Here is a 13,736-nt window from a genome sequence, read left to right as displayed (position 1 = left end):
TTAGGCGGAATATTCTTAATTAGTTTATTTCTCAAAATATCATTACGTTTAAATATGTTAATATCGATAGTTTTTAAAATGGGTTAGATTGTAATATGTCTGTTTTGCTTTTTTTTTTACAAAGTTCCAAAAAATATGGAGAGTAGCAACATAATGAATCTCCTATTTCATCAATAATTTTAAACTGATTATCCAAAAATTTAGGACTACAAATTCTAAGCTCTAAGATACGCACTGGAAAATATTGACACCTTAATTTGTTTAACATGGTTAGAGAAAACATGAATATATGACAAATTATTCGTGGGTTTCCTATATATTTTAAGACAAAAAATTGGAGTTTTTTCAATGACTAAGTACATCAAAAAATTGCTATTACAATTATTTCCTATATATTTTAAGACAAAAAATTGGAGTTTTTTTCTAATGACTAAGACATCCAAAAATTGTATACAATTATTTTCTTCATATTCTATTTTGAATTTTATGGCTAGTACAAGATTATTAATTGTATGCAAGAAACCAGGAATATTTACAATTTCTTTTACAATACATAAACAATCGTCTCCACATCTAACCCAAAGCACTTTAGAGAATAAATTTCTTGGAATAAGTCTAGACTCAAAGTACTCCATGTAAATATTAGACAAAAGTGGCGAAAGAGGGTTCCCATAGCCATACCAAATATTTGTTCGTAAAAATTACCGTTGAAAGTAATTTTACAATTTTTTCGGCAAATTGATAACGAATTGGTATGCAATTCTAGAATATACAAGTCCAAATGCTGAAGGAAGTCATTAACAGGAACATTAGTGAATAAAGATGTCACATCAAAACCGGTTATTTTGTCAGTTCTGGATAATTCAATATGGGAAAGTCTAGCACAGAAATAAAGAGTTTTGTAAATTTCAAATTCCCATTTACAAGACTGTTGATTTCTGTGCTAGATGTACATTGGTCAAACATCAAAAGGACTAAAAGTGAAATGCTCTCAGCACAAATATGTAATTTCAAGAGGCTTAACAAATAATGACATTGTGGGTCACTGGCTTGAGACAGACCATGCTATCAACTGGGATAATTCCTCAATAATCTACAGGGTCAACGATCACCACAAAAGTGATCTGTTGGAGTCCATTTTTATTGAAGCCACATCAACAACGAATGTAGGTCTCATTCCTGTATTATACCTTGATCCTCTTTACTTGTCTGTTCTGCTTAAAGAACACGCTGCCCAGATTAACAAACTGTAACCCTATCCACTTCTGTTTTCATATATAAAGCTCTGTCAATTTCCCTTGTATTCAGTGAGAACTTGAAAATGTAGAATAAACTACAAAAGTACTTGTTCAGTCCCAGTTTTCACTCACCTTCTTATATATATATATATATATATATATATATATATATATATATATATATATATATTATATATATATATATATATATAAGATTAAAGATATTACTTTTTATCTGATGATTACAACAATTTCAGAATTCACACAAGTAACTATAAAAAAACACCTCATACTTACCATATTTTTGTTTTACTTAAGAGTGAAATTATTCTTTTATTGATGCTTTCCCATCTCTCATTTTGCCTGGGAGTTCCTCAAGGCAATGTTCTTGGTCCATGTCATTTTTAGCGTATACAAATGACATCGTTGTTGGCCTGGAAAACAAGATTGTTCATTTGATGATGATGCAACACTTGTGGGTGTAGTAAATTGGGACATAGGCCGGATCAGGGAATGGTGTAGTCGGCGGGATATGGGGCTGAACTCAAGTAAAACGAAAATACTGTCGATTAGCAGATCTCGTACAGATTTCCATTCAGGTGAATGGAACTTTACTGAGGGAGTCTGAAGCTTTAACTATTCCAGGTGTAACATTTGACTCACATCTAACTTTTGAGAAACATCTAATGAAAGTTTCAGCAAATGTCGCGCGAAAGGTATTGTTTGTTAGGCTTCATATATTTATAATAGTGATAAAATCAATGTACCCTGTTTTAGGTCATTTGTGTTTGGGTCTGCTTTGGCTATATGACCCATACTACAATTCTTTACTCTTACCTTTAGGAAGAGGGAAAGCTGGTATTTTGGTATTTTGGTATTGGGGAAAGTATTCCATTTCTCGTCCCGAGGTCCGTGGATGAAGGGCGATAAAGCAGTATCTTCTTGATTGTGTTTATTGGCTTAGCTACATCCAGTGAATATGCCTCACGGTCGAACGTCTCAGTTCCAGGGGTCCTTTATTTCTCAGACCGTTGGACTGTGCAATTGGAATTTCATAGGTTCAAGCAAAAATGCAATACTTTACTACCCTAATACTCTTCTTGCATTTTAATACATTCTTATATGTTTTTTTTCTTTTTCAGTAAGTGGGATCTCTTCCCTCTGTAGTTCACTTTACTTCCTCTTGCTTCTTCCTAATGAATACCATATTCTTTAGAAGCTTGAATTTCAAGTCAATGGCCTATCTACTTAATAGTAATAATAATAATAATAATAATAATAATAATAATAATAATAATAATAATAATAATAACTAGCCTAATCATTGAACATGCCTATAGAGACCCTTCTATGCCCCAGCTGAATATTCCGGAGGGATCACTTGGACCCTCCTTGAGACATGCATAAAGAAGGCCCCTTTTTCCACCCATAGGGGCCATATGTACAGACAGAAAGGTGGTGTTGAAATGGGCTCGCCTTTGGGTGTTCTCTTTGCATACTTCTATATGGGAACGGTAGAAGAAAGTTTCTTTTCCCGCATACGAAGACCGCACAAGTATGCCCGCTACATAGACGACACCTTCATGTAGACAGACGACGAGGATGAGGTGGAAGCGATCCGCCCGACTACCAGCAATGCAGTTCGCTGAACTGCAAAGTTGAATTTAATAGCATCAGTCAACTCCCCTTTCTCGACGTCCTTATCTGCAAGATGGAAGACGGCTTAAGAACCTCTATATAAATATACAAAGCAGACTATCTTATGGTTCTGCCTAAACAGAGACAGCTATTGCCCTGCAAGGTACAAGAAAACCATCATCAAGGTCTTCGTAAGAATGCCCTTAACTCACTCTTCTACCTGGCAGGACACCCACCAAGATCTTGATCACATCTCTCGAATGCTTATGAACAATGGATACTCCAACAAGCAAGTCAATAAAGAAATACGTGTAACATTGGATAGGTGCTACGACGAACGAGAACAGCCGCAGCCCCATCCATAAGAAAATATCAGATTATATGACAAAGCCATAATGCCCCCGAAATACCAAGTAGACGAGGATGCCATGAAGAAAATTATCTCTGAGATGTAGCCCACCGAAGCCAGCACCAAAGTCGACTTTATCATCTATTACCAGAATAAGCGAACGAGAGAATGATTATGAAGGATAACCCAGCCCCACCAACAAGAGATCCCCTTAGGCAGACATTTTTGGTGTATCATTTCCAATGCCCCATCCGCAGATGTCCTGGCTCATACATTGGAATTTTTTATCACGTAAATTACACACATAGGGCCGAGTGTATAAATTGGGAATTAGTGGAAAACTATCATGTAAACGTTTTAAACAAACCCCTTTCTCATAAGCCCAAACCATGAATTTGTTATGATGGGTCTTATGGAGTCGGTGCTCCCAATAACTTGAGAGTTAATAGATACTGAATATTAAGCATTGGATAAAATACTGAGAATAGGACAAGGTAAATTTTATGAGAGAGAGAGAGAGCATGATTTGATGAATGCATGCACTTCAAGTTCCAACGCTTTTATGGATGCTTTGGGTAAAAATCCTTTCTTGCTCGTTCCAGAGACACTGAGGCTTTATCCACCAGCTCCAAATTTAGAGAGAGTTTGTTCAAAAGACTACAAGTAAGTTGCGATATCTTCGTTTGGGTTACCATTTCCCTTTAGAAACCAAGTCCTCCGGGATGGTCAAAGATAGTCGACTATACACTTACAGTGTAGTCTATATTCCTTTTTCGAGAGGAATGTTATTTCTATTCTGCAGAATTAAACGACGATATTTCGTCTGCAAAGACGAATCCTTGGTTTAATGGTCTAATTTCCTCTCTCTCTTTACCTCGTTTATTCCCTCAGGGTTCCCGGAACGAACATCACTGTAAGGAAAGGAGACATAATCGAGGTCCCTCTTTGGAGTATTCACCGCGACGAGAAATACTGGCCAGAACCGGAAGTCTATAACCCTGATCGATTCATGCCTGAAAACAAGGCTGATATTGAGCCTTGCACTCACATGCCTTTCGGAGGTGGACCAAGGAACTGCATAGGTAAGATTATGTTTATAGTTTACTTTTTTATGTTATCTGACTAATCATTCATTATTATTACATAAGTTGTGATATTAACTTCTTGTTCATGGTAAGTTCGTAAATTTTAGTAAATATATTTGCAGTGTGAAAATAAAAAATGTTACTGTGGTATCTCCTCTCAAGATTTATGCTAGATTCCTTTTATCATACGTCAGGAACCTCCAAATTGTTTTAATGTTTCTGCACACACACATGCATATACTACATCCATATATAAATATGTATACATATATATATATTATACATATATATTATATATTATATATAATTAATATATATATAGTAATATATATAGATATATTAATATATATATATATATATATGTATATATATATAAATGGATGCATATGCGTGTGTGTATGTTTCACATACACTTCGAAATGCATTGAGCAATTTCAACCAAAGTGGATATATCTACTACTTACCATATGGTTATGAAGACTGTGGGGTCAAGGCGTCACCGGCACCAAAGGAGAGTTGTACATGAAGGGGGAAACGTAAAAATTACAGAACATAACAGATATTAGTGTCTAATCCATAGTTTTCAAAGTCAAGGAGATGAATAGTGACACTCCCAATGCCCTTTAAGACCAAGTTCAGCACTGATTGAGAGGGTAGCATGAGAAGGGTGTGAAATGTAAAGATAACCAAAACAACAGATATTAGTTTTCAAGGTTGCTGAGATGAGTAGTGACGCTTCTGATGCCTTTCAAGTCTAAGTTCAGCCCTGACGGGGGAGGGGGGAGAAGGTGGGAAGGGGGTTGACATGTAAGAATAACCCAAAACGACACATATTAGAGTCTAATCCATCGTTTTTGAGATTGCTAAGAAGAAAAGTGACCCTCCCCCCCTGATGTCCTTTAAGTCCAAGTACAGCCCCAACATATATATATATATATATATATATATATATATATATATATAATATATATATATATATATATATATATACTACATACATATATATATATATATATATATATATACATCATACATATATATATATATATATATACATACATATATATATATATATGTATATATGTATGTATATATACTATATATATACAGTATATACATACTATATATATATATATATATATATATACATATTAAAAGGAGCAGATGCAGGTCAGCAAGCAAATTCCATGAATAGTTAAATCCTACGTTTCGTGACCCCTAGTCACATCATCAGGGACATCTATAAATCAAATTATCAAACATTAGCGTACTATCAAAACATTAAGAAGATACATAAGAACATATGCACTAAATTATACTTAAAATTAAAAAAAAGTACACTTGGAATTAAAATCACATAAAAATGAATTAGGTATTAGATAAAATCACATACACATAAAATAAGGGAATAAAAAAAGGGTGGGCAGTGGGCGATTTTAAAAACTGCTTTGAAAGGTTAGTGTTTGTCTCACAAGTGTGTCTCTTATTTTACTTATTGTTTTTATTATCATTATTACTATTATTATTATAATTCCCTTTCTGTTTTATATACATTTATATATATATATATATATATATATATATAATATATATATATATATATATGTATATAAATCAGTAACCTCGGAAAAATGTTAATGCTTTTGCACATACATGCATATGTATATATATATATATATATATATATATATATATATATATATATATATATATATATATATATAATCAAAGAACAGGAACAGTTTTTTTCCTACATATTAAAAGGAGCAGTGGCAGGAAAACAAGAAGAGTCCATGAATAGTTTAATTCTACGTTTTGTGTCCCCTAGTCACATCATCAGAGTGTTGTCACAACACGAAGAAGATACATGAGAACATATACAATAGATATATATGTTTGTATAAATACATGTATATGGATGTACAGAATATATAAATATGTTCGTGAGTTTTTATATGGGCAAGAAAATGAAATCATTAATATCTTTTCGTCTGTTTTCAGCCATGCGATTCGCCCTACTGGAAGCAAAGGTAGCACTATCCACGCTACTCCTGACATTTGACATGAAGACGGCTCCAGGTTTTCACGATTTGGACCTAGCAAACAGTTCATTCCTGATCATGCCCACGTCAGTGAACCTGGTACTCGAACCTCTGACGGAAGACTGAAACCTTCTGTGCCAAACAGGGGACTGCTGTGATACCGAGATGATTCTTGATTGAAGCTCCTTCCCTAATTGTATTTATTTTCTTTTTGATTTTGTCAAAGCAATCACGCAAAGACATTCATCCTTAGGTAATTAATTAGCAAAGTTTTCTGTACTGAAGATAACCTGAATATAATGTACAAATGTATGTGCCTATGCTGAGATACAGAGATAATGAATTAGGAGTTACATGAAATAATTGTCCCAATAGGTCATTGCGACTGTGTCACTATTTTCCATAGTAATAGGCAACTGTTGTTGTACAAGGTATGCATGTGTATATATATATATATATATATATATATATATATATATATATATATATATATATATATATTATATATATTTGTGTATATATGTATGCTGGTGCTTCCAAATGAACAAACAAAACAAAAAATCCTCTTGAATGAGTCGTGAAGTAACGCCTTCAAAGCACTGAAGTTCAATGAGATGTTTATTCTAAGCTGGTTTATACCAACCGACATACAAGTATTTAAAGAAAAAAAATATCCCAACCTGTCTTCAATTACTAAGGAAGTCATGGTGTATTGTCTTTTACTGACAAGGACTATTTTCATCAAAAATTAAGTACATTATGTGTACCTTCTTCCCAAGTAAATAACAATTAAGAAGTTGTTTATTTCCCCTGGAAGCAAAGCGGCCTCTTGCCTTTTGTGAGTGATAGGAAAGCCATGACCTGGCCTTATCAATTAAGAATGGTGTCCCAAGACCTAACCTGACCCAGAGAAATCGACATTTAAAGTGCTCAGTATCATCCTCAGCGGCCACTGCCAATACGGCTCCTCCTTTCTGACTCTTCTTGATTGCTTTTAAGCACCGGACTGCAGTTGTATCTCAGTAACGTCATTTTCCCAAGAGGAGAGACAAGACTTGGGCGGGAAGACCATCTACCAATGGCCGTAACAGAAGTTCCCCAAGGCAGTGGTGGGCAAACTTTTCAGAGCAACGCCCGCATCAGTGGACCATGAAAAGTGAAGAGGGCGGACTTCTTAAAATCGGGCGGTGCTCTAAGAAAATACAACACATAGACAACAAGGTTAATGAAAACAAACAAATTCTGAATCCACCACTAGCAATTCAATGGGGAAAATGTTTCTGGTCACACTTCTGTTTTACAATTGGTTTAAAGTCTGGCACAAAGTTGCTGTAGAGCCTCTCATCCCTGCATTTACGCTTGTGTTTGGCAACATGGACCTATTATTGGACTTATTGGTCTTCATGCAGGAAAAACTCTGCTCACAAATGTAAGTGGAACCAAAAATAGAGAATAATATGGCTGCAAAATTTTTCAAACTTGGAAAACATTGAAATGAGAGTGACTTGTAAAACTCTACTAATGGTAGCGAGTGAGACATTTCCTTCAATGAATTATCAGATTGAATTCAAGCTACAATTCATCAGGTGCTGCAACAACATCAGCAGAGAAAGGAGAAGTTAATAAGTTGAATTTAAAATCAATCTGTCTGAAATCCTAAAACCTTATTTCAAACTCATCAGTCAAACTTCCAAACTGATCCCTAATTTTGTAGCACACTTTTGCAGGCACGTATAGATGTTCACTCAATAATGTTTGTTTTTTTATTCTAATTTGCGCTATGCTTCCGCGGGCCGCACAGATTCCCGTGGTTGGCCGCAGTTCGCCAGCCACTGCCCCTTCTACAACCAATACTGTACTAACTCAGTAAGATAAGCTTACCATAGACAAGTAAGAACAAAAGAGCGCTTTAGATTATGAAAACTGAAGATTCGGTAAAATATGTAGGCCTAAATGAAAGTAAGGTTGAGTAGTTTAAGAAAAAAACAATGAAAAGGAAACATAAAGAATTGGGAAAAGTCATGGAAATGCGAAAAGAGAAGTTGACCTCTTGGAGGAATAATGGGCATTATTCCTCCAAGAGTTGACCTACAATACCAACAGAATATCTAAGAGGAGCGTAAACGAAAAAGGCTAGTATTATAAAACCGAAAAGACAGTGTTATCAAGCAAAGCTGAAATAACGGGTACGAGATAAACGGCTGAAAAAGACTGAAAGGGAGCAATCAAAATGTTTGATATGCGAAAAATAAACAAGAATTTAAAAACACAATTTCTTTGCTTTATTACTTATCAGATCATTTAAAGAGCAGACTTAGTTTTATTCAACAGCCTTACAGTATAGATAACAACGCATGTAGAAGTACTACTGTCTTACTTTTCTCAGATTTTTAGCTAGGAATATCAAACCAGGAACATTTTTATCAAAAGCCAATGGTATCATAGAAAATTTAACCAAACACAGTTTATCTAAAAAATAAACATATTTTCCTGTGAACTAATTTGATGCAACAACTTGCGTCACAGTCTTACCAACTTGTAATGGCTATCTGCTGCGTCGAACATTGTAGTTTCAGTCGTTTAGTAGCGTGTTGCTGTTTGTTCGCAAAATGTGTGAATTTTTGTTCTTTAGCGTTTTGTTTATTCTGGTGCTTTTATGGGAACTATAGAAATGTTGCAGTGCTAAGGATTTCAGCTATTTTAAATGTTTTTCACTTCGGAATGGCAGGCCTGCTTTCAATATGAGATTCATACATGACACTAAACCCTATCTAGTAATGACTGAATTTATACATAAATTGCTTTGAAAAGAATTCAAAACTTGCTGCGAAAGCACACATGGCCAGGTAAGATTCCTATCCTTTGCTCTGATGTCATCTCATACTTGAAAATTGGACATATAATGTTGTGTGACGATGAAGATGATCAAAGAAATTCTGAGCAAGAGAAAATAAAGTTCTCATCATTTTCACATAAATGTAGCATGGGTCCAGTTCTAATATAAAATTGAACAATATATAGATATACTCTCAAAAATAGGCATTTGTTTTTGCACGCAATTTCAAATATATATGAGAATAGGTAGCAGGCCAAGGTAATAATATAATTGCCTATAATGGACTAATTGTGATTAATAGTTTATAGTTAATTAGGTACGTTCATGTTATTTTTCTACATTGGTTGTGATCCACTTCTCTCACCTAATTACCAAGTGCTTAATTGCTGAGGTCTTCTGCATTTCCTCGCCCAGTATTCTCTCATCTGGCAAAACTAGATGTCCATATCCATATATATATATATATATATATATATATATATATATATATATATATATATATATATATATACATATATATATATATATATATATATATGTATATATATATTATTAATATATATATTGTCACAGTGCAGACCTGGGGGGAACTGGCTCTACTTTAAAAATGCCTTTTTAGGAAACGACAATTGATTAAGGATGGCATACCACATGTGAATAGAAAAAGTGATAAACATGTACCTTAGGCAAATCTCCATATATTATTTCCAACAAAAAGGATTGAAGGTAAACGTATTATGTCCACTTACAAGTATAATTCACCAAGGTAATCAGAAGAATGAAAAGTGCAGGAGCTCTCACTGGCTCCTTGGCTCTGTATCATTGAATATTTTGTACAATATCAAGAACAAATGTGCCACTGGGTTACAAGCAAAAAACACTAAATCTAGTGAGTACACATGGTGCATGGAACAAGGATAGATCTCTCAATAGTAATAAACACACACAAGGTAGAGCACTGTAAGCAAGAATTGCTCCTGATGAAGTCTCAACAATACTATCCCGAGAAGGGCACTGGCAGTAAATGTTGAGTGGTACTGTTGAACTACGGAAGACGGCACGCATCGGGAGGGAAGTCTACACAAATTGGCAAAGTGGGAAACGTTGTACACAGAGACTAACAACTGGAAAGCTTACCAATCTGTTCAATGCTTTAAAGAAACTATGCAAAATACGAGATATATCAAATATTAAATGAAATGCTAGTATAACAAAATAACTGTTAGCATGACCAACACAGATCTAATAACACTTCCGCAATGAATTCACCAAATCACAATTGCACAGTCAAATATCACTGGAGAGTCTGAAGGAGATGAAATAATAGGATCATGGAAATAGGAGAACAGTTTAGAACAAGGAATGAGTACAAGGAATAGTAGGCCGACAAATCAATTTCCAATTCAATAATCTTGGTCTGTGTACGAGAGGAAGGACTTCGTCGCTTGCAATTCTTCACTAAGGAACAAATGGAAGAACACTCCTCATCAGGCAACGCTCTAGTACTTCAAAGGTAGCAACTTCCAAGTGAGATGTCGGAGTTGGATGTCAAGACAGAGTCCGGATTCCAGACGATGGAGTAGAGGAGGAACCAGCCATAGATCTTCACCAATTCAACAGCATGCTGGAGCGGGTTGCCCCGTTGTCGGACTCAGGCATAATACCGATTCGTCGGGATAACTGCCGTGATAATTGGCTAGGGTGAAATGCGATTTGGTAGGGCATACCAGCCCATATAGTATATACTCAGTTCGGGTGTCACCAGAAGTGTATTGTCTGACATCTGTCAAAACTGAGGCGACATCCTTCGGTCGTTTGGTCTCTGTCACCAATCCTAGCAAGTGCCTGAAAAGAACATTGAAACTCGAGCAGAGAAGGTTATAGGGTATAGGTATATATATATATATATATATATATATATATATATATATATATATATATATATATACGTATATATAATATAGTATGTGATATTTATAAAAGTGTATATTATCCATACATATATATATATAAGATATATATATAAATATATATATATATATATATATATATATATACTGAGAGTGGCGGGAGAGAGAATCATATACTTTGTGATAAATAAGAATTAGATTAGAAATTAATCAAACAGATTTCTCTGATCACGCAATGCTGTCTAGATAGATTTGAAGTTGACCTCACATTAACAGTTTGTATTATCAGAAATTCATTTTTTAATTGCCTTATCTCTCTTGTTATGGTGAATATCTTTTTCAATTTTTCTTTGCAATTTTTTTTATCATTCTAGATAGAGTCATTTGGTCGTGACAATATACAGTCTACAATGGATATTATTGGTAATTTAAATTTAAATGCTGTAACTGTCCTGACCTCGTGTAAACCAAACGATGCCCTTGGCCCTTAACAACCATTATAATTGGAGATTCTTCCTGAAACTGTCTTATCGCAAGAACCCTCTCTGTTCTTATGCTCTTCCCTTATTCCACTTACCATATTGAAGAACCAACGGGAAACTTTATATTCCTAACTCCAGAGAAATCCGAGGAAATTAATGTCTTCATTCTTGACTGCTCAAGTTACTGGCTATTCAAAGATGCCACCTCCTTCTACCAAAGGTTACATTTTAACATTAGAAAGCATATCTTGACAAAGGTTTTGTTTCGGGAGACCAGATTAGAATGAGTTACAAGCAGTTTTACAAGCATTATCATGGTAAAAGGCAAAGGACAATGAACAAGGAACAGCAAGTTTCTCTGGGAAAGAATATAAATAAGAAACAAAAATAACTGCGTAATAATCTAATCAAGAGGATGTTGAAAAAACGTCGACACAACTGAGGAGGATAAAGGTTTAGGACTGACACGCGTGATAACGATAAGGGTAACGGATTTGTTGTCTCTTATCTTAAAAGAAATTTGCTTTGTATATAAATTGATTAAATGTTCTAGAACATAAATGGGATTGAAAAAAAGTTTTGTTGTTTTTTGTCGTCACTATGAGATCGTGTACAAAAATATCATTGTTGTTGTTTGTTGTTGTTGGAGATTCAGCCAGCCTTGTGCTGGCACGGGCTCTTGCTCCTAGAGCAGCCCGTAACTGGATTATCTGTAAAGATACAAAAACAGTGCTTTGGCGGTTAGTTGTAGAAAGGAGATAGGGTGACAGGCAGGATTGCAACCCCTTTGAACCTTACGGTACCCATCAGTAGGAGAGAAAGTTTTATAGCAGTGAAACTCAGCCTAGCTGGAGAGTGCTGAGTCATACAACGATTAGTTTGGACTTTATATCTGTGTACGCTGTCCTTGGATACAAATGCAGTGTATTTTTTCTAATGAATCAGCGTTTTTCGTCAGTGTATTTCTTCAACTTATTAAGGCACTGAATACCATCAATTCCTTATAGATGAAATTGAATGTTTGTATTTTGAATATGCATGCGTCAATCCACTAATCTCGAATTGAATGCTACTGACTGCTTACAATGTGGAAATAATGTTTGTAATCTGAACGTTCATCAGTTCATCAACCTTCCATTTTCGGACCATTATAAGAAGCAGTGAATTTTTTTACGTTTTCCTTGTAAAACAGAATGATCAAAGAAAGCTTTAAAACCGGTGCCCAATTACCATCTTCAAAATAGTCCCTGACCGCTTACAGCGCCAGTGGGCATTAATAAACGTGTGTAATGTGGCATCGTTCGTCAGTCTAGCTGGGGCACTCAGCTGGACCACATCCACAACTCAGGCTCCGAGGGAACAGACTCGCCCACAAGTAAGGATTTTCTGTACACTAAAGATTTGATAATGGAACCACGCTCTCACTAATATATATATACTATATATATATATATACATATATATATATATATACATGTTATATATATTAGATAAAGCTACAAAATAATCCATTGATTACATATATGTATTAATAAAACTACAAAATCATCCATTAGTAACAAAAATTAACTTTATTTTGATGATGACTTTTGTCTAAAGGGAATAGAATATTTTCTTAGTTTCCTTTGCAGGTATGAAAAGATTTCCTTCCTTAACTAGAATTTGAACATAAGTGAAGAGAATTGAAAGTAAGTTTATTCGTGGCTTTGAACGAATGATAATAATTTTGTGTAAGATTAAGGACAAGCTATTCAGGTATGCAGGAATGAAGATCTAGGATACCTCAAGCAAAGCAAAGAAATAGTTTATAAGAAATTTTTCGACTTCTTGACAAACTTTCACTCTTTAGAACCTGGAAATTGACACACACACGCACGCACGCACATACACACGCACGCACGCACACACACACACACACACACACACACACACACACATATATATATAATATATATATATATATATATATATATATATATATATATATGTGTGTGTGTGTGTGTGTGTGTGTGTGTGTATAACTGAATCACGAAAGTTTGGAACGTGATAAATCCATAAATAAAGGTATAAGCCACAAAGGAAAAATAAACAACGGAGTTTCCACAAGATCTTTCGACGTTCAACGTCCTTTACTTAGCAGATAAACTGACTTACAT

At 34.7% G+C, this 13,736-nt stretch overlaps 2 protein-coding genes across 3 annotated transcripts in view; both read left to right on the top strand.

The window, feature by feature from the left end:
* Positions 1-6,847, top strand: part of LOC135226566 (cytochrome P450 6k1-like) — a 31,843-nt gene extending 24,996 nt beyond the window's left edge. For both annotated transcript variants that reach the window (XM_064266250.1, XM_064266257.1), the window contains exons 5-7: positions 3,828-3,888; positions 4,117-4,307; positions 6,312-6,847. In XM_064266250.1, coding sequence (XP_064122320.1) covers positions 3,828-3,888; positions 4,117-4,307; positions 6,312-6,478 — 419 coding nt within the window. In that variant the 3' untranslated portion in view covers positions 6,479-6,847. The remainder of the gene's footprint in view (positions 1-3,827; positions 3,889-4,116; positions 4,308-6,311) is intronic.
* A 5,950-nt stretch (positions 6,848-12,797) lies between these two features.
* The window catches only part of LOC135226579 (cytochrome P450 3A2-like), a 14,296-nt gene continuing 13,357 nt past the window's right edge, over positions 12,798-13,736 (top strand). Inside the window, exon 1 of the mRNA XM_064266269.1 lies at positions 12,798-12,955. The gene's annotated coding sequence lies outside the window, so the exon portion shown is untranslated. The remainder of the gene's footprint in view (positions 12,956-13,736) is intronic.

Source organism: Macrobrachium nipponense, chromosome 20, assembly GCF_015104395.2.
Source record: "Macrobrachium nipponense isolate FS-2020 chromosome 20, ASM1510439v2, whole genome shotgun sequence".
In the NCBI taxonomy this organism is placed as follows: Eukaryota; Metazoa; Arthropoda; class Malacostraca; order Decapoda; family Palaemonidae; genus Macrobrachium; species Macrobrachium nipponense.
The sequence above is the reverse complement of the archived record's forward strand: the minus strand, read 5'-3'. Positions and strand labels throughout refer to the sequence as shown.